Below are 20,979 nucleotides of genomic sequence, written 5' to 3'. Positions count from 1 at the left end.
TTGTCTGCGGGCAGGAGACGTGTACAGTTTCTAATCTATTTCCGCCTTCTGGTTGTAACGCCCACTGTTGCTCTGGTCTGGAGATACAGTATTGTGGGAGGAGTAGGGGGAGAGGTTTAAAGGCGGACGACTTAGCTAACCGAAAGGTTCCGGCTCTCTTTGGACCTCCTATCTCTGTAAAGATTAAACGCCTGAGTCTGCTCAGAGACAATGTTTGGCGCTCCCGGAGTTCGCCTACAACCTGGCGCTAATTCTATGAAGCGCTCTTTCTGCGGATGCCTGTCACAGATCATTAGAGCAAGCCAAGTCCCTAAGCACTAAGAACTGTCGAGGCTAATCACTGCGCCGGCGCCAGTTTAGACTTGATTATGGGGGCGGGGAACGGACGGGGGTGGGGAGGTGGCGAGGGGGTGACCTTCTAAAGGTGAACTGGAACCCTGAGTCTGGCCCCGCGGTAGAACATAAGCCCACAGGTATTTATTCATTCATTCTGCAAACATTTATTGAGGTGCCCAACCTTGTGTTAAGTTGTAGAACTTTCAGGCGAATCTGAAACTGGCCGCCTCAAAGGAAAGGTGATTGGAAGGGTCATCTTGCACAGAGGATGTAGGAGATTAACCTACATGATGAGATAAACTAGGTACAAAAAAAAAGAGAGAGAAACTAGGTACATTTAGCACCAATAAACTTTATAATACATCCTCTGAGTGATTTGCATGCCTGCATGCTGATCTGAGCAGGAGTCTGATCCTCAGTTTTCTTGCACAGAGGATGTAGGTGATTAACCTTAGCTCTCCGCCACGAAACTGGCGTCTTGAGCCCGGTTTATTATACCGAGATATCAGTGTTGAGAGGCCCACAAGAGCATGTCTGGTCCCATCTCATTCTGTAGAGGATCCTAAAATGAAGGTTTGAGACTTCAATTTTTTTTTTTTTTTTTTTAGGTACATGTTTGTAGTACATGACTACATTCATCATGAGAAGCTGGTACATGTACATAACACACCTTGATAGGTTTGAAGTTTTCTATTTTAACAAATGTGGTTAACTATTTTTAGCATTTTAACTGTTCCAAAAAGTCTGCCTTCTGGCTTTCCTTGCGCTTGTAATTTCACATCCAATTTAAAACTAGTGCCTCTTACCTGTCAACTGGAAGTCTTTCCTCGGGGAACTAGTGTTTTTCAGCTGTAAATAACTTTAAATTATCATAGGTACATGAGCGAAATTCTGAAACAGTGAAGAAACAACACCACTCCAGCATTTTCACTTTGTAACTTGCATTTAGTGGAAACTGAATCAGCATCAGCAAATGTATTGATTTTCAGTAATGAGCAAAGCCTTGCTTAGGTTTTAGAAGGAAATTATCCATGTCCTTAGTTTTACAGTCTATTTGAAGAGATGAATTCATATTCACACAAACCCCCGAGACTCGCGCGGCTGAATGTAAATTCAGCCTAAGCCCTCTCGTGTTGTTGAAAAGAAAGAAGTTGATAACCAGACCCATTGCCCTATTTGACAAGATGGCAGGAAGCATCAGTGTCTCCAACAGCTGAAGCTTTCTCTCTGTCTCACCAGCGAGTGGGCGAGTAGTTTCCTCACTGGTATTCAACTTCACATTCCTCAAGCTCTGCTGATGCTTTTTAATCATTCAGGAGTGAACTCCTCAAGGTTCCTATCAGTCAGGCTCTTCCAGCAGTTTCCCCCTTATGTTGTGCTGCCTTTGATCTTTGTCAACTATCATGATTTACATCTCCACAGGAATTCCCACAGGAGGAGAGCAAAAGAGATAAAAAAAAAAAATCACATTGACTTTGAATGCATCCCTTTCAAGATCTGCAAAGTCATACTAATATAATGAACTAAAACTTTGCTGGATTACTTAAAACAACAAGAAAAGGCCTTGTTCTGTATTCGGTTTGTGATTCTACTTACCTGATCTGTCAGTGGGGAACTGCTAATGCTAGTAGTGTTGGTTTTAACCAGTATATTTCAAAACTTTAACATATGTAAAAGTTCATGTCCAAAGCGCCTGCCTGGCAAGCGCAAGGTCGTGAGTTCGGTTCCCGGTACCGGAGAAAAACCAAAAAAAAAAAAAAAAAAAAAAGTTCATGTCCAGAATGCTGGATAAGTGTGCAAGCTCTAGAGTCAGACAAACCTGTGTTGTGTTTGAACCTTGATTATACAGTTGACTAGTTGCTTAATCAAAACATTATTTAGTCTGATAATTTTTCTTTTTCTATAAAGTGAAAATAATACCTGAATTATTGGAATGTTATGAAGATTAAATGAGATAGTACTAAGCACTTTGCATAGTGGTTGGCACACAGTAAATATTTAATAAATGTTTGGTCATTGATCATTGTGAGTCATGATAATTAACTATATCCTCTTCCTCCCTTTCTCAGAACAATTAGAAGTTGACAAAACTACAGGGCCCCCAGTATTTTAGGCATGAAAAAGGTAGCACTAAAAGGACTGCAAATCAGATGGCTCTGAAGAGTGTCAATCAGGTTTATAAGTTGAAACAGAAGTCAGAGTAGACTCATCCCTCAAGGGATCCAAGGAGATCCCCCTAAAGAGGACATGGGAACCTCAACTCGGCCCATCCAGAAGGTTCTTGACTCACAGCACACAAATAAATAATTTCATGATGCTTCAGTGTAAAGCATAATGCAGATTTATTAGGCAGAGTTAGAAAGTAAGGGAGAAAGAAAAAAAAAGAAAGAAAGTAAGGGAGAAAACGAAAGAGACTCCAGCTCAAGTCTCCAGCTTGCACAGGGCACACAATGATGGCCCACTCACAAAAGCATGAAATCAATTTTTAAGGAGTTAGGCCGCGCTGTGGTCTATCCATATCTCAGTTTTCATGTCCCTGGTTCTAGGAAATTCCTAGTGGCTTGAGGATCAATTTGGTTCCCATGAGATTGTTATATCCAAGACAACTTTCCTTGTTCAAGAGGGGGGCTGCCTCAGTATCTGCCATGGGGTCATTTCTCCTGTTTGGGCAGAGGTGATCTTATCCGGGGTGGTCTGCAAGGGTCTGCTTTTCTAGAACCCGTGAAGGTCTGAAAACTTCTAGGCATTGCTCCAAGGGATTCAGAATTGGCAAAACTGGCAACTGAGTATCTTAAAAATTACTCTTATCTTGATGCCCTCAGTCTTGAAGGGAGATGAGATAAACTAGGTACACACACACAAAAAGAGATAAACTAGGTACATTTAGCACTACTAAACTTTATAATACACCTCTGAATGATTTGCATGCCTGCCTGCTGATCTGAGCAGGAGTCTGATCCTCAGTTTTAAGGTAATGCGGGAGACCAAAAAAATTGACTTTCCTTGTCTCCTTTGTACCTGTCTTTATTTCTTCTATCTCAGACCTTAGTGATTTCATTATTAAAACACTCAACATCATAAAACAGGAGAAAGGTACAAGGGCTCCTCCCTTAAGGGCAAAGTCCATTTTGATCATATTTCCTCATAATGAAAAATTACATTATTTACTAAAAGAAACACAAATCCAAGCTGTGAGTGGTGGCGGACACCTGGAATCCCAGCACTCAGGAGGCTGAGGTAGGAGGATTGCCAGGAATTCAAGACCAGCCTGAACTACATAGCGATACCCTGTCTCAAAAAAAAAAAAAAAGAGAGAGAGAGAGAAAGAAAGAAAAGAAAAGAGAGAGAGAGACAAATTCTCCAAAATGTGAGCAGAAAAAGACATGTAACAGTCCACCTTTTCAACATTGGCCTCAGTTTGACCAAAACTCTCTTGTTTTCCAATAAGTAAATAGACTATTATTTTTAAAAGGAAAGTTTTAAGGGGAATCAGATTGCAAGCAACATAAATCAAATTGTGAAAGTAGCAAGTTTCTGGTGCAAGTCCCAGTCAAGCAGCAGGTATCTTCAGAGAACCCACATCCCTTCATCCTTTCAGTCCCTGACGGAAGGGAAAAATTTACAGTCACCTTTGTTTCGTCCCCTTCCCTCATAAAAAGCTGCACCACCACCCAAAAGAAAATCCATCATGTTGTCCTTTCTGAGGGTAGTATTTAATCCTTGGAGCGTGGTTAGTAGTTTTTGTTTTGTTTTGTTTTGTTTTCCGGTACCGGTAAACAAACTAACAACCTTGCGCTTGCCAGGTAGGCGCTGTGCTGCTGAGCTAAATCCCCAGCCCCGGTTAATAGTGATTCATAATGACGTGCACTAGGGGCTGGGGATTTAGCTCAGTGGCACAGCTCCTGCCTGGCAAGTGCCAGGTTGTAAGTTCGATTCTCGGTACCAGAAAAAAAAACATAATGACGTGCACTGTTGCACTCTCTCCAACAACAAGCTGAAATCATCACTGCCTGGGTGACACTGCCCTATCCAGTAGAATTTTCTGTGGTGATGACAATGTCTCTGTGCTCTCTAGTAAAGTAGCAACTGAACATATGGGGCTGCTGAGCACTTGAAATACAGCTACAGTGACCAAGGACATTTTGGTTATTTTAATTTAAAACTTAAGTAGCCACACATGGCTATCACTGGACAAAGCAAATATAAAGCTATGTCACTTAGTACTATATGTGGTCTAGAGTCATACCTAGTTCATAGTTCATTCAAAAGGCAATGACATTCATTTGAAACCAAATAACAGTCTATCTTGGCCAGGGTTGGGCTATTAGTTTACCAGCTCCACCCGCTTTTGGAATGTTAAATGATAGCGTATAGACACAGGAAAAAGGGTTTGTCTCATTCCTTTCCATCCATAATGGCTGCATGTTTTCACACTGCGCATCATGCATCCTGTCTTGAAGGTAGGGAGAAAAAAAATACCACACATTTTTCTCCCTAGAAGCCTATCTGGGCAGTGAGAGTTCTTTCTGCTGCATATAATTCTAGCAGATCCAGTCAAGTACCTGTTATCCCAGCTGTGTGGACACCTTAGGTGATCTTTTTTTTTTTTTTTTTTTTTTTGGTTTTTCTCCGGTACCGGGAACCGAACTCACGACCTTGCACTTGCCAGTCAGGCGCTTTTGCCGCTGAGCTAAATCCCCAGCCCTAGGTGATCTATTAACTTTAGTTTAAAAAGGCAAATAACTATCCTGCTTTTAAAGCTGGTTTGACACACAGAAAAACAAAATACAAATTCTCTGCACTGCCCTCATGATTTGGAGTCTAGAGAGTTCAATGCCAGTTCCAGTTCAATCAGCCTCAACTCAAAAAGTCCTACATCTTACAGGTTTTCGGAAAAGTGAGAGATTGTACTGTCCTAGGGTAAGGTAGCCTGGAATTTCCTGTATGGTACAGGCATGCGCCACCATGCCTGACCAATAGACTTTTTCATTCACTCATTTACCAAACAAGTTACTAAACACCTACTCTGCTGCACTATTCTAGGTGCTGGGAGCAAAGAAGAGAAATCGACAAAGTCCCCTGGAAATTTATTCTCATACAGAGAGAAATGGATAGATAATAAAAGAATAAACAAATACACAAGATAATTTTAGATAATGACAAGTATTAGGAAGAAAACAAAAATTGGGTAATGTGATAGAGTGATGGGGGTTTCTTTTAGAATCTGTGGTCAAGAAAGGGCTCAGAAAGAAAAAAGAAATAAAGGCCTCAGAAGAGAGCTGAGCTCAGAAGACAGTTTCCCCCTCTGCTGGGAGGAATAAGCCTGTAATCCCAGCACTCAGGAGGCTGAGGCAGGAGGATTGCCATGAGTTGAGGCTACCTAGTGAGTTCAAGGCCAGCCTGAACTATATAGCAAGACCTTGTCTCAAAATAAAGAAATAAATGGAAGTTGCCAATTCTACAAAGGTAATCACAGTCTGGAACTGCATACAACAAATGGAAAGTCTCTGTGTAAGAGTAGAGCAGGTTATTTCTTCCCTTTCGTCAGTTGCAGTCTTAGCACCTAATATAATGCTTGACTTTGAATAATAATAGCAAGTAACATTTTTAGCACAAAAGTCTCCTAAATGTCTGTTTGAATTATCTTAGTTAACTCTGACAAGACATAAACCAGAGGAAGAAATTAAAGAGACACAAAATAACTGGCTCACCTGAGCATAATGAATATATATATGGCCAAGCCAACAGGAATCTAAACTTAGACTTCTGCCCCTAGCATCTATGCTTTTAATTAACTGAGTCTCACTGAACCCCAAGTAGCTGTAGCCAACTTGAAGATCTGGCTTTTCGGTTGAACCAACCTGATGTATTCTTCAGACCTCCCACATCCGCACCCCTACAAACCTAAGCCGACCAGGCCTGAGCAGTTAGTCCTGCTACTGGAGTCCTCCTCTCAGGAAGTGTGGGGTCCTCCAAACAGGGGAGACTAGACGCTGAGCCACAGTTTCTCTGAAAACTAAGCTGGGACCAAACTCATCCCCAGAACAGAGTACAGGCCATCATGGCAGATAGCACTTTGGGTTTTTTTTTGTTTTGTTTTGTTTTTTTGGTTTTTTTGAGACAGGGTCTTGCAATGCAGTTCAGGCTGGACTTGTGCTCACTTTGTAACCCTTGAGCACCTTGGTTTAAAACAGGTTGCAAAAAATAAAAAATACAGGAGGCTCAGTGATGTCCCAAATACTGCAAGAGTCGTACTTATTCTTTAAAATTATTTTTAATCTGAAATTCAAATTAACTAGGCATCCCAGCTTTTCTTTTCTTAAAACTTTCCTCAGTAGTGCTGAGCAGATACAGTGTATCAGGAGCCACTTCTTGTACTTTACCTGTAATAGAACTGAGCAGATACAGTATACTTAACCTTTAATATTTTTAGTGAGAAAGGCCGTTTGTACGAGCAACCAATAATGTCTCCACAAACGTTTGAAGCATCGTATCAGATGAAACTCCCAAGGCGAGTACCCCTGGGGAAGGGAGCGATAAGCGAACCCGGGAGAGTGCGAGCACCGGAGTAGTTCTGCTGCTTTTCAATTATGAGGGAAGGGAAGGTGGAAGGAGCTCCCCTGAAGGACTTGGATTTTAGCCCTGCCTGCCTCCCGTACTGTCCCCCAAATCTGTGCCAGGAGCGCTGTCCTCTTTTGTGAGAGCCCTCTCTCCTTCCCCACTCCCCCCACCAAGGTCATCTCTGCTTGGAGGCCTCAGCATCAGCACCGACACCCCCAGCCCCGCGCCGCCCAGGAGCCCCGCCCCCGAACCGGCCACGCCCCCTTTGTTACCGGAGACTTTCTGGGTCAGCTGGTGCTGGCGTCAGGCGGAGGGATGGGCTGGCTCTGCTCGACCCTGCAGGGCTTGTTTACTATGGCTGATGATCTGGAGCAGCAGTGAGTTAATCCCGTCTTTCTCTTTCTCTGTCTCTCTCTGGGCCATGATCCTGGGACTCTCTGTGGCTGACGAACAGTGTTAGACACCTTCCCACCTTTCCTGTCTCAGGTCGGCTATACCCGGGAGGACTGGGACTTGCGTTTGCCTGCTTCGCTTTTGCCCAGGAGAGGCGGTTGGCAGCGCCCGGGGAGCGATGGTGGATGAGCTTTGCCTGCAGCTCAGGGATTCTGACTTTCCGCTTAGTCTTCGCGATTGCCCCCCACTTAATGCTAACGCTCGAGATTCCCCCCAAATGCAAGGTCGTGGAACGCGCATGCGGGGCAGCAGCGGGCGTGCTCGTCCGGACGCCCCAGGGCCGACCGCAGTGGTCCCTGTGAAGTCTGCCGGTCCCAGCCTGAGCCGGGGAAGGCGTGGGAAGAAGGGAGAGATCTCCGCCAGGCGGATCGGTGTGGAGTGATGGGCTTACAAGTTTCTTCAGCGCTTGCCTAGCGAGACACGTTGCCGCTCGCATCTCTAATTGATAATGTTTTTGATCGTCACGACATCCTTAACCCAGTGGTTTCGCAGTTAGCTTTGTTAGATTTAGTGCTTTGTTTTGTTTTTTTAACCAAGGGGCTTCAGATTTGGGATGCCACCTGTAGGTGGTGTGACCAGCAAATTGCAGTCTGATAGCAAGGAAAAGTTGTCTCCGGGAGAATGACTCAGCTCCAGGCCGTGGGTTTCACCGCTACAAGGCCTTCCCTGGACCTTTTGGAGCTGTAGAATTGTTAGTCCAGGAAAACGAATTAACTTGATAACGGGAATAAATAGGCTTGAAAGGCTTACCCAGCAGAGTGTTGCTAAGATGATTTTTCCAAGAGAACATTAACAATGTTTACAAAGACTCAGGGAAACAGTATTAGAGCTGGAAGAGATACAGCTCATTCAGCTCTGATTTACAAATAAAGAAACTCAGGCTGTCAGGCTTTGGAAGGGTTGCCCAGGCTCAGAGAAGTCCAGCACAGGATGCTCTCCCCACTCTTTGCTTTATTCCCATCAGTATGGAGGACGCCCCCGCCAGGCTGAGTTCATGGCTGAGTTGCTGTGCTGCTCCTTGCCTCAGTTTCCCACATCTGCCCTTAACCTCTCCAATAGTGTTGAGCAGATGCAGTGTATCAGGAGCCACTTCTTGTACTTTACCTGTAATAGAACTGAGCAGATACAGTGTACTTTACCTTTAATATTTTTGCTGAGAAAGAAAGGCAAAGTAAAGCACTTCTCAGAGTATCTGCTGAACCACCTGTGGTGCTGTTCCAGGGGACAGCATTTCTTATGAGCTCTGCTTTGGGCAGTGTGAGGCCTAGGTGTTATGATCTGACCTGTCACCATCTCCCTGACTTGAAAGGTTTGTGTCTTGAGATACAAAATCCTGTGGTCCTGATCTCTATGCTTCAAACCAACAAAGAACTCCAGTAAAATATGAACAAATTTTATAGGGTCTCCCTAGGATTAGATTGATTAAGCCTGACAGCTCTCATCTGGCTAAAACCATTGATATACTACTCCCAACGCAAGTTTTTCTTTCAGACTGCAAACATTCAAGGGTTTCCATTTGCAAAACAGTGGGACTGTAGATAGCTTCTGATTTAGTTGAGGGAAAAGAATGTTTGCTGGGAGTTTATCTTGTGCTAGGCATTATTCTATGTGCTTTAGCTGTATTAACTAATGCTTACAGCAGTCCTGTGATGTGTGGTGGTGCATACCTGCAATCTCAGCACTCAAAGGCTGAGGCAGGAGGATCACAAATTTGAGCCTCGCCTGGGTACCTCGGCAAGACCCTGTCTCAAAATAAAAAGTTAGAAAAAGGGCTGGAGTTGTAGCTTAGTGCAAAGGCCCTGGGTTCATCCCCCAGTGCCACAAAATAAAACAAAATAAAATTCCTATGAAGTAGATACTTTTATCTCCCTTTAAATAACAAGAAAGACTTGCTGGTAAGTGGCAGCGCTGGATCAGAACTCTAGTCTTCTGACTGCGTCACACCTCCTTCAGGAAGCAGAGAGATGCAAGGCAGTGTGGTTGCACACTCTGAATGTTCATGCATAGTCTTGAAGAGCTGCAGCTGGGAGGACCAGGGAGGAAAAACTGCGAAACCTGGATCCGAGATCTGGCTTCTGGTTCTGTTCCTTTCCCTGACTTGTATTAAGACCTCTCTTGTGGCACTGCAATAAGTTTGCTCACCTGTAAAATAAAGAGGCCGGACTAGATGATTTCCAAAGAAACATCCTAATTAAAACTCTGTGGTCCCGGGGCTGGGGATTTAGCTCAGTGGCACAGCGCCCTCCTGGCAAGCACAAGGCTGTGAGTTCGATTCCCAGTACCAGAAAGACAAAACAAAACAAAACAGAAAAACTCTATGGCCCAAATGATTCAGCAAGATGCCCCGTGGGTACTGAAGGGTTTTGGTAATGGTATTCTCACAGAACCATTATGCTGATGGTGCTGATGTTCACAGGTCCTTCCTACAGCTGTTGGTATCTGTCCTGAACTCCTTTTACCCAGGCAGAGTTCAAGAAAAGAGAAATAGTATGTACAATGGGAAAGGAAGAATAAAAACTGTTGAGCCTTTAATTTGTGGTAGGCATCTGACAAGGTTCTTATAGATCTACACACAAAGATACATTAATAGGCCACAGCCAGATAGTACAGTACTGCAACTCAGATCCTGGAGGTTTTTGGGGTTGTTTTGTTTTAATTCCAAAGATGGTGCTCTTAATCTCTACCCTGAAATGACTTAAAGGTACTGAATTTGACAGAGAAGGCAGATGAGTTAGCTTGTCTGCTTTACAGAGCTCTACAGGTGATGAGGGCGTGGGCCAGCTTTTTACTCACTTTACAATCTGGAAAACAAGGCCAGAGGCAACCTTTGTCCTGTTGATGAACGACAGCAGGACCTGAACCTAGGTCTTCTTCCTCCAGCCTTTTGCCTGCCTCACCTCCACATTTAGGTCTGGGCCGAAGGATACCCGAGAACATCTTTGGGCACTGAGACATGCTGCATACTTCTGGAGGCATGGAAGAGGGCCAGGGGCACAGGTGGCATGGGAATTTTCTGTGCTACCCTGAGGGAACAGCTAGTCCTGGGGATGGCACAGGAGAACTGAACTATTAGTGAAAAGTTGCTTTCCCTCCCTTTCTAATCTTCTTAAACACAAATAAGATAACCGGTAACAAAAGGGAGCTGTGAGGCTCAAGTGAGATAAAAAGTGTGACAGAGCCTTGTGAATGATACACACACAAAAAGGTGTTCTGAGTGTCTGTGGGAACAAGGGGCAGGACGCTGTTAACAGCCAGGAGAGCGGACAATGTGTCAGGCCGTGGTGGCCTTGCTGACTGCCATTGTGTGCTGGGTGTCCCGAGGCTGGGAACACCCTATACTCTGATAACTGTGCGGACTCTCAGCAAGGCGTTCCCTTTCCAATGTTGCCAGTAAGTGTCTGTGTCTCCTTGTTCCAGGCCTCAAGGCTGGCTGAGCAGCTGGCTGCCTGCGTGGCGTCCCACTTCCATGTCTCAGCTGAAGAATGTGGAAGCCAGGATCCTCCAGTGTAAGTAGAAGGGACAGTTTGTCCCCACTTCAAAGAAGGACGTGGGATCTGCCCAGAGCCAGTTACACCGAGCCCCTGATTCCTGATTAACAGTGCGCGGGGTGGGAGGGAGAGATGTCAGTGATTAGAGGGCTTCTCACAGGCCACCACATTCCTTCGTAGCAGTCTCTCAGCTTCTCCCCAGCTATGCCCATTCCCACCATATCCTACAGCTTTCCAGACCCCCTCTGTAGTATTATGAGTTAGTCCACATTCACAGACGCATATGCACGTGCTCCCCTGCCCCTTCCTCCTCCACTGTCCCCACTGCTTCCCTCTCCCCCAGTTCCCAAACACACCAGCACCTCCTCATTTGCCACCTTCCTACCTGAGGGCCAGAAACCTGCGCGCTAACGCTGCTGTTTCCTGTGTTCCTCAGCTATGGCCACCTCCCATCCCAGCTGGTCCCAGTTGGGGACCAGTTGACATGGTCAGTGTTACACTGGGGCAGGCATCCCATGAGCAGTGGTAGCCATAGACCCAAAGACTCCAGGCTACTTCGCCCAGGCTGCTGCACTGAGTCACTGCCGCCACACCGGCAGAACAAGCGCTGCCCCGCCTCAGCACCTGAGCAACGAGCCCAGGGCTCAGCACACTCCCGTCATCCTCTCCACCTAGCTGGAGCACAGTTCGGCCCATCTGTCAAATCCTAAGCACATGCAGCTTCACGAGCAATGGACACAAGAGCTCTATGCAAGCAGTGGTGTCCCTGCCACCCTGGGCTCAGAGGGAGTTGGGCACACAGCCTCAAGGAATAAGATGGCCCCTCCGATACCTACTGCCCACATAGTCCACACCTTGTACTTGGATTTGAATGCTTTAGGGTATGTGCTGCAAAAGAAAAAAATATTCTGAGTAATTAAGTGAGTTAGGAAGACTAAGACTATTGGACTAGGGGAGTGATCAAGCTTAATTCTGAATCCTTCAAGGACAAATGAGAACCTAAAACTGAGGAGCAAGGCCAGGCATGGTGCCGCACACCTGTAATCCCAGCACTCGGGAGGCTGAGGCAGGAGGATCACCATGTGTTCAAGGCAACCTGGAGTACATGCTGAGCCCAAAGCCAACCTGAACTGCAGAGCAAGACCCTGTCTCAAAAAACAATTAAATAAATAAAAACAAAACAAACAAAAAGCTGAGGAACAGAGTGAGGACGTCAGTGGATAGAAAAAAAATTAAGAGGAGATACCAAGGATGAGGAGTTCTTACTAAACTGATTTAATGGGTTCATTCTGAAGGAAGGTGAAGGACTCAGACATCAAAGGTAGGGGATGAGGAATTCAATCAAGCATGAAGGGTGAGGAGACTCTAGTAAACCTGACTTAGTAGAATTCTTGTGAAGACTGAGCGAGGCAGGCTGAAGACAGGTGGGGGCCAAGGTCAAGACCTCGTCCAGAAGAGGGCTCAGGACAGCTTTCCTGAGCTTCGGGCATAGAGAGTCTTTGTCAGTGGTCGGAGGAGTCAGGAAAGCAAGAGCTACGGGAGGCTGGGAAGGGCACGGAAATGGAGAGAAAAGCCTGAAGAAGAGTCAGAGTCCAGCAGAGTGGGTTTTGCCCGTAGGAAGTAGTGTGTTGGCTCCCATGGCATTCTCTCCTCCCCAGGTCTCCAGAACAAGTTCCTGGCCCGATATGTGTCCCTCCCAAACCAGAACAAGATCTGGACGGTGACTGTGAGCCCTGAGCAAAAGGACCGCACCCCGCTAGTGATGGTGCATGGCTTTGGGGGTGGTGTGGGGCTCTGGATCCTCAACATGGATTCACTGAGCTCCCGCCGCACGCTGCACACCTTCGATCTGCTTGGCTTCGGGCGAAGCTCAAGGCCAACCTTCCCAAGGGACCCCGAGGGTGCCGAGGATGAGTTTGTGACCTCAATAGAGACGTGGCGGGAGACTATGGGCATCCCCAGCATGATCCTGCTGGGGCACAGTTTGGGAGGATTCCTGGCCACTTCTTACTCTATCAAGTACCCTGAAAGGTAATGAGGGAACTGCTCTCCCTTGTGATGACCTGGCTCCCTACCTTGCTGGGTATTTCCCAGTATTTACTTCCAACAGTTCTCTCCCTTCCAGACTATTTAAGGGCAGTGGTACTCCAAGCAAATCAAATGTGCTCTGTCTCTTCCCATGCTGTAGAGTTAAACACCTTATCCTCGTGGACCCTTGGGGCTTTCCCCTCCGACCAACAGACCCCAGTGAGATCCGCACACCTCCAACCTGGGTCAAGGCTGTGGCCTCTATTCTGGGGCGCTCCAATCCACTGGCTGTTCTTCGAGTAGCTGGGCCCTGGGGTGAGTATCGTGCGGATGAAACAGTTCATGCCTTCAACCAGGGCGGTCCCATTTAACCAGTCCTCACTGCATCTGTTTCCCTACCTCCCCTACTTGGTCATCAACAGTGGGACTAGACCTTGCATTGTTACTTAAAGCCTTTAATCTGAACCAGACTTCTTTGAGGTTTTAGAAGGTTGTTTTCCTTCCCCTTCATCTGCGTGGGAAAAGTTTTCTTATGCAAGGAACAGATGAGCAAAACAGCTGCCCCACACTCTGGCACACTCCCAGAGAGAGGAAGGCGTTGTGAGGTGTCTCTGTCTCTGCTGCATGTGCGAATCTGCTTGACAGGCCACTAGTGATTCAGGTGCAGTAACCAACACTGGAGCCCAACCCATGACTCGCCCAGCACCTGCAGCAGGGAGGGATCAGTGACCCCTCTGAACCAAGCTTGGCGTCAAGCAAGAACCACATCTTAATCTGCTCTGTGCCACCCAGCACCAAGGAGCTGTCAGCAAGTCTATGGGTTAAAGGGAAAGAAGGAGGTGGAAGTAGGGAGCCGGCCACAGTGAGCAGTATCAGTAGCTCCAGCCTTCTGCCCTCACACTGCGTATACCCTCCCCTCTGGAGAGCTGTTCCTCTGAAGAAGTGAAGAGTGGATTTCCTTTATGGAAGATTGGTGACCCCTGATGGTTTATGTTTATCAAGTAACGTTATTATAAGTTAATTGCTAGTGGCCAACTTCAACACACTTCCCTGGCTACTGCACACAAACAGAAGATCAGAAGAGAGAAGGGAGAGCCAGGCGTGGTGGTACACACCTGTAATCCCAGCACTCAGGAGGCTGAGGCAGGAGAATCATTGCGAGGTCAAGACCAGCCTGGGCTACAAAGTGAGCTCAAGGTCAGCCTGAACTGCATAGCAAGACCCTGTCTCAAAAAGACCAAAGAAAAAAAAGAGAGAGAAGGGTGAAACATTGACCAGTAGGACCAATATTCACAGTCTGCTTTAGCTGCCCTACTACTTGTATTTGTATCATAAATAAAGATGAAAGGAACAGACTGTTTAACAGAGCGCCCCGACCCTGACCTGCCAGTGTTGTTAAGGTCACCTCTCCACATATTCTGAAAATGAGAGGGCTTTTGGGAGGTGCTCCAGTTTCATCTGCTACCTTCAGAAGATTAAAAGGCCAGAAGAGTCCCAGAGAGAAAGAGAACATAGCTCAGACTGTTAAAAAAAAAAAAGTATCTCAACCATAGACTCATGGAGCTTGTGATCCTTAATCACAAGAGAGCAGATTAAGGTAGAAAAACACTTTGGGACTTCACTGAGCTGAAAATAACCTGGTTCCTCAGGAATGTTAGACCATCTCTATAAATTCTTTGGAAACCCACTAACTCTTATTCGAAAGTATCTGGAGCTTCCCAATAGACTCCTGCATTCTTTTTGCTACTGTGATGTTAAATGCATAAAGCAAATAAACCCTTAACATTTGGTTACATTGGTTTAAACAGACAGTAGGAATCTCATCCCTTCTACTGTCCAAACTGGCTTCTCCTTGGTTTCATCCTCTCCCAGGGCCTGGCCTGGTGCAGCGATTCCGGCCAGACTTCAAGCGCAAGTTTGCAGACTTCTTTGAAGATGACACCATATCTGAGTATATCTACCACTGCAATGCACAAAATCCCAGGTGAGAACGGCTCCCAGCACAGCCTGCAGTGGGTGCTTTGGAGATAAAACTCCCACTGCAGAATGATGTGCCTTATTTCTTTTCCCACAAAGCACTGAAGTTAGGGGAATGCAAGTACCAGCAGGGTTGATCACTTGCAGAGAGATCCCCAGATTGGGCACAGAAGGATGTAGAGGATAATGGATTAATTTAAACATGTGTCAGTCTCTAGAGGAAGGTCCTCCCTTGTCCCTAGAGATAGGCAGGTGGCCTGATGGTAAAAATTTGGGAAACATTTTAAAAGAGCTTTTTTTTAACTGAAAAAATTATATAAATCTAATATTTTTTAAAAGGCAAAGAGAGAGAAGGAGAGAAAGTCTGCTGTCCCTGACCTCCAGTTCTCAAATTTCTCCATAATTTTCAGTCTAAGATGTCATGTGACCTGGCACAAGTCCTTTGCACACACACATACAACACATGCACAGAACACATCCCTATAGAGAGAAGTGTTTGGTGAAAGAGTATGCATTTAATTTAATTGTGTGCACTTTGAAGTAGTTTACCATTGGGACTGAAATTCTTTCACCTCTTTTGGAGGGGTAGGGGTGTCCCTGGAACCTTGTGGGGCTCCTATCTCTACTCACACAGCCTGCCCGACAGCCTGCCACCTTGCAGCCACGGCAGTGTTGATAACCAGGGCAAAGCCAGGGACGTAATCAGCCCCTACAGCAGTGCCTGTGAGTGCTGATACCGTGCAGCCACATTGGTGGTACCACCTCTGTAGAGGACTCACCCTGAGGTGCTGGCAGGCATCACAGGAGCCGGGCCATTGTCCCACCTCTTTCCAGGCCTGCCCAAATCACCGCAAGGAGCCCAAAGCTGTGAGGAAGGCAGGAGTTTCCCTTTCAGCAATACTGTTAGCATTAGCCACAAGCCCAGGGAGCTCTAGGGCAGGGTGGGAGCTGTCTAGCCAATGTGTCACATGGGCTCAGCAGGTGGAGGGTCTCCTGTTAAGCAGTGCTGCAGAAACTCAGCTCAAAGTCAAAGCAGGTACCCTGAGCTTCCCTCTCCTGGCTCTTCTCTGCCTCCCCAGGCTCAGTGCTAGTGTCACAGGCCCAACTGGAGCTTTCCTCATCTGGGACCTATGTCTGTACGGTGACCTCCCAGGCAAAGCTACAGAGTCTATCATCTTGCAACCTGTGTCTTAGAGGAAGCACTGATGACATCAGGATAACCAACTTCCTCACCCCTCAAACACCATAGCTCTATTTTATAACTCCTGCGTTTTTGTACTGGCAGCTAACAAGTTCAGGATATTCTATAATCAATCCCTTGGAAAGTGTGAAAGTTGGCTTAGAAGAATGTTTGAGGGTATGTACTTCACTTCACCTAAACTTAGTGGCTTTGTATATATTTTCATTCTCCTAATCATGACCTAATAAGTGGGTATAATTCTCTCCAGTTTGTAGAAGAGAAAAGTATAGTCTGTTCTGGTTGCATGACTTCTGAAAAAAAAAATCCAGGATTGGAATTCATGTCTATCTGACTCCAAAGCCCATAATTTATCCACTACACTGTGACATCTTAAAGAAAAGTTCTCAATTTCTGGTAGCCAGGGCAGAATTCAGCCCAAGGATGCTAAGAAGACCCAGGATATAACTATACTAAACAGGCCATGCCTAGAGGATAGCAGCGTCCCCAACCTCCCCACCTCCCACAAACGTACAGACAGCCAGGAAGCTGGCTCCTGCCCCAGGCTTGCAGACACCTCATGATATGGCCCAAGTTAGCTCCACTGAAGAAAATGACCAGGCAATAGAGTAGAGCAAATTGGCATTGGTTGCTTCTCCCTTAGCACAAAATATCGATCCTCATACATCTCATCCTAATTCCAGAGCCCCAGAAAAGACTCTTTTTACTGCTATAGTACTTGTTCTTCAGGGTTTACCCCAAATGACTTCCCCTTTGCTGCCCCAGCAAGCTATCCCTAGTCTGTTCTCATAGCTATCTGACACACTTTCATAAGTCTCAGGAAACTTTAAATTAAATGTTTACTCAGATGGTTAGTCATGTAATACCCACCTTCCTCAAATCTGACTCCAGGAGGGCAGGGACCTCATCTGTCCAATTCATACATCCCCCCACCCAGCCCAGGGTGTGACAGGCAAATATTTGTTGAATAAAGAGCAACACATTCCGTTCTTGGGCCATTCCTGGTACCATGGGGTTTTTTTCCCCTCCAGTTGTGACCTCTGGAAATTCAGTCACCTCCTAACCTTACCAATGTTGGATGAGCCTAGTGCTGGGCTTTGAGATGGGGAATGATGGCTTTCAGCCCATACAGAATTCTGCCGAGCCATGATGGCGGCAATCCAGCATGGTGGGGGGCCCAAAAAGACAACATGTCCCACCCAAACTGACTTCCGCCTTCTTCCTCCCCCATCAGACCACCACTTTCCACTTTCTTTTGCGCATGAGCATCTACCCTTTCCCAATCGGTGCCTGTAATGTCCCCTGAACCGCCCCCATATACTCCACCCCCAACCTAGCCCAATATGTGCTTTGTTCTCGGCTTCCTCCCTCAGAGTGTCCTTGCTTTTCTTAGCTGCCCTCCCGTGCCCGGCAATAAAGGCTTTCTTTATCTCTGTTCTGTCTCTCACACGTGCCAAACCTAACAAGGAGCCCAAAGACAACTAATATACTGCCCCAGCTCCCAAAGAGACCAAGAAGTTGACATTTTCTGCTTCAGGGTTTATTCTGTTAATTGCCCTTCCCTGTTTTGCTTCTACCAGTGGTGAAACGGCATTCAAAGCCATGATGGAGTCCTTCGGCTGGGCCCGGCGCCCCATGTTGGAGCGGATTCACTTAATCCGAAAGGACGTTCCCATCACTATGATCTACGGGGCCAACACCTGGATAGACACCAGCACGGGGAAAAAGGTGAAGATGCAGCGGCCGGATTCCTATGTCCGAGACTTGGTACGTTGGCCTACCTGATGAGTGGGGGTTAAGCAAGAGATGCCGTGAGGTGAATCCCAGTCTGGCTGGCTGACTCTCACCCTGGGTGATTAGGTCCAGGGCAAACAGGGATGAACAGATTGAAATGCAGTGGCAGATTTCAAAGGTTTTGCTTACTCTGTAAGATCATAGGTAGGGGCTTCCCACTTCTGTGTAGCCCATTTCAGCTGAAAGACAGGTTCTTGCCCGATAGCCAGGCATATGCTGCCACTCCAGCCCTGCCTCTGGTTATTTCTACCCAAAACCAGAGCTGTGAACATGAGAGCACTATGAAGACATCTCTTCACACTCGGCTCTCCTTTCACTCTTACCTCACCCTGCCCTCTCCCTCATTTGCCAATAAGCATGCAGAAGCAGGCTGGGTGCCACCCATAGGCCCTGGGTTACTGATAAAAGAGCAGATCAGTGGTGGGGCTAACAAAGAAGGGAAGATACAGGGAAGGGCGTAAGAGGACATGAATGGGATAATGAGATACATTGGCTCCCAAAAGAAAGTACCAAGATTCAAAGAAAGGGGGAGCATTGTGTCTGATAAGAGCCAGTGAGTGGCAGGTAAGCAAGTCTAAGCAGAGAAGGAACGGTGGGACGGCTTTCTAGTGCTTGGAAGAAAGCACCATCCTACATCTCGGGTCCTCTCTCCGCAGGAGATCGAGGGTGCGTCGCACCACGTCTATGCCGACCAGCCACACATCTTCAACGCTGTGGTGGAAGAGATCTGTGACTCGGTTGACTGAGCTGCTCTCGCCAGAGGAGGAGGAGAAAGTCAGAGAGTCACTCTCGTCTCCCTGTCTGCTTAGTCACCCCTCTCTGTCCTTTCCTCACCGACTAACATGTGCCAGCCAGGCAGAGTCTTGGGCTGTCCCAAGATAGGACCACAGTCAACAAGAGCACTCCTGATCCCATGCTGAGGGCTGAGACAGAAGCCACCAGAGGCCTTGCGCTCCCCACCATGGGGAAGAACATAAAGGGTTGCCAGTGCCACCGCATTCTCTCCATGCCAAGTGGTACCAGATGGTGATTGTGAAGGGACTGCATTGAGCCACACTGTGTCCTTTCTCTGGAGTGTTTGTGGGGTAGGTTCCATGCAAGAACATCTTTCCCTCCGTCACTCCTCGGTCCCACCCCAGGGGCTAGGTGAGACCTGTTCCCACTTGAGCAGGTCCTGGAGCTCCATTCACCTCCAGAGTCCTTTCCATGACCTTAGAGGTCACATCCAAAGCCCTCACTGGCAAGTGAGGAAACAGGCTGAGGCAGACATGGGTGACACAGCTCTGTGTGATCAAGGTCCAGGTCTGCTGACACCTAGTGCACACTGCACACTTGATGTGCTAAGGTTCAGGCTCAGCACCATTGCCTTGGGGCTGGCCCTGCTCACTGGCTGAGTTTAAGCCTACGCCTGCCCCATATCCTAGCCCTGTTATGCAGGAACACTGTTGTCCTGCACTATGTCTTGGTCCTGGCTACCTAAGCTGGGATTACTCAAGTACTTCCTTCCTTGCCCCATCTTCCTACCCGTGGGGGGGGAAGCCTCCCTCTGTGCCTTGGGCCCTAAAGCCCCACATATAGTATAAGTTGAGTAAATGCAGTTCCTGGTGGAGAGAGGGGGAAAAGCCCTTAAACCCCAGGGCCATGTCTGGATTCACCGTGCCCACTGGTATCTGCAGTATTTTTCTACCTGTATCCAGAGCTGAGGCCCATCAAGAGCCCCTGCTCCAGTGGGGAGACTCAAGCCAGCCGCAGCCTGTCTTCATCAGCCACAGGATGGTTCTCACTGCCTGATCCCTGATCCCTGTCATCTCCTCCCCCTGCCATGGTCTCCAGCTCATCCCGCCCCTGAACTTCCTGTCTTCCCTTTCCCAGGAATTCATGCCAGGTGCTGCTCTGAGGTCTGGGCAGTAGGCTGGGCCTAGACCCGGAAGCAGGGCAGCTCCTGCCTGCTCCTTCACTTTTGCAAGGCCAACCCTTTTACCAGAGTAGTATTAACTCCTGGTGCTTTGTACTACTGGTCCAGCTGCCTTGGGCTCCTTTTCTATATTAATAAAGAAATGAGTAAAAACTGCTGCTGGTGATGTTCATATTGTGCCACAAGAGCACTCGGTGGCCCTGACTTCACAGAAGTCCATGTGGTGCCCGAGTCAGAGAGGTGATCCTGAGGGGTACCTAATTACACGCCATTCCCTCTTCCAGTTAGTGCCCCATGTGCCCTCCAGACCAGCCTGGACCATCCTGGCCAACCTCGCATGATGCAAGAGGAGCTGATCCAGAGGATGGATGGTTCAGCCCTGGTTCACAGGAGACCTGCATGCTCCCTGCTGCTTGGTAGACACGCAGGTTCAGTGGGCCTGTTCTCAGAGTAACTCGTGCTCATCCTCTGGGTCTCAGCTCCTTAGGCAGAGAAGCCTTCCCCTGATTCCCCAGATGAGACCTGAACCGCCTGTGCTGTGTCACCAAGGCACACCCTCTGCCTTTTTTTGTAAAACTTATGATTACTTATTTAATGACCATCTTTCCTCCCTCAATATAAACTACACAAGGCCAAGAAGCATTTCTGGCACTTAGCTCATGAGTAAATTTATTTTGATCAATCAGAGGAAGTATGACAAGTGTTCAACTCACTGTCGATGCCTACTCTGCTGGCTGAGTTCGCTTAGGTCCAGAATTCCAGCTCTAAGTGGCATGCAATAGATACTGCAAATGTACAAACAACAAGTGAACAAGCAAGTGGATAGACAGAATAGCTCCTGGGATAATTACAGAACTAATCCACCCCCAGACTCTGTCTTCTCTGAAGATCCCAGTGTGGAAGAGAGGGCAGGTTTTTAGAGATTAATACATGCCAAGCACTAGGGCTGTAATAATAAAGAAAGCTGGTCCCTGACTTTATGGGAAATTCCATTCTGCTTGGAGAGACACATGGTTAAATAAACCAGGTGTGGTGTTGCATGCCTGTAATCCTAGCACTCAGGAGGCTGAGGCAGTAGGAGGACTGCCATGAGTGTGAGGCCAGCCTGGGCTACATAAGCAAGTTCAAGGCCAGCAAACACTACCTAGCAAGACCCTGTCTCAAAAAAACCCAAAAAAATTAAAAATAAATTAACAAAAATTTGCAGCTGAAAGGTGCTGCCCAGGAGA

At 47.1% G+C, this 20,979-nt stretch overlaps 1 protein-coding gene across 2 annotated transcripts; it reads left to right on the top strand.

The window, feature by feature from the left end:
- The first annotated feature begins 7,175 nt into the window (after window positions 1-7,175).
- Abhd4 (abhydrolase domain containing 4) lies at window positions 7,176-19,906 on the top strand. 2 transcript variants are annotated; one of them, XM_005377129.2, is made up of 7 exons: window positions 7,176-7,274; window positions 10,768-10,856; window positions 12,497-12,869; window positions 13,027-13,181; window positions 14,739-14,850; window positions 17,622-17,808; window positions 18,492-19,906. In XM_005377129.2, the coding sequence occupies exons 1-7, from the start codon at window positions 7,213-7,215 to the stop codon at window positions 18,579-18,581; spliced, it is 1,068 nt and encodes a 355-aa protein (XP_005377186.1). In that variant the 5' UTR covers window positions 7,176-7,212; the 3' UTR covers window positions 18,582-19,906. The 2 variants fall into 2 exon arrangements, with proteins under 2 accessions (XP_005377186.1, XP_005377187.1); XM_005377130.2 differs by lacking the exon at window positions 7,176-7,274 and adding an exon at window positions 7,284-7,383.
- Window positions 19,907-20,979: the final 1,073 nt, after the last annotated feature.

The sequence above is a fragment of the Chinchilla lanigera genome, unplaced genomic scaffold (genome assembly GCF_000276665.1).
Source record: "Chinchilla lanigera isolate Chin_1 unplaced genomic scaffold, ChiLan1.0 scaffold00008, whole genome shotgun sequence".
Classification (NCBI taxonomy): Eukaryota; Metazoa; Chordata; class Mammalia; order Rodentia; family Chinchillidae; genus Chinchilla; species Chinchilla lanigera.
The sequence above is the reverse complement of the archived record's forward strand: the minus strand, read 5'-3'. Positions and strand labels throughout refer to the sequence as shown.

Excerpts from the sequence above, each read along its gene's own strand:
- Abhd4 (XM_005377129.2), top strand. The coding sequence starts at position 7,213 with ATGGGCTGGCTCTGCTCGACCCTGCAGGGCTTGTTTACTATGGCTGAT. Across the intron at positions 12,870-13,026 it reads TCTATCAAGTACCCTGAAAG|AGTTAAACACCTTATCCTCG; the intron begins GTAATGAGGGAA and ends CCCATGCTGTAG. Across the intron at positions 13,182-14,738 it reads TCGAGTAGCTGGGCCCTGGG|GGCCTGGCCTGGTGCAGCGA; the intron begins GTGAGTATCGTG and ends ATCCTCTCCCAG.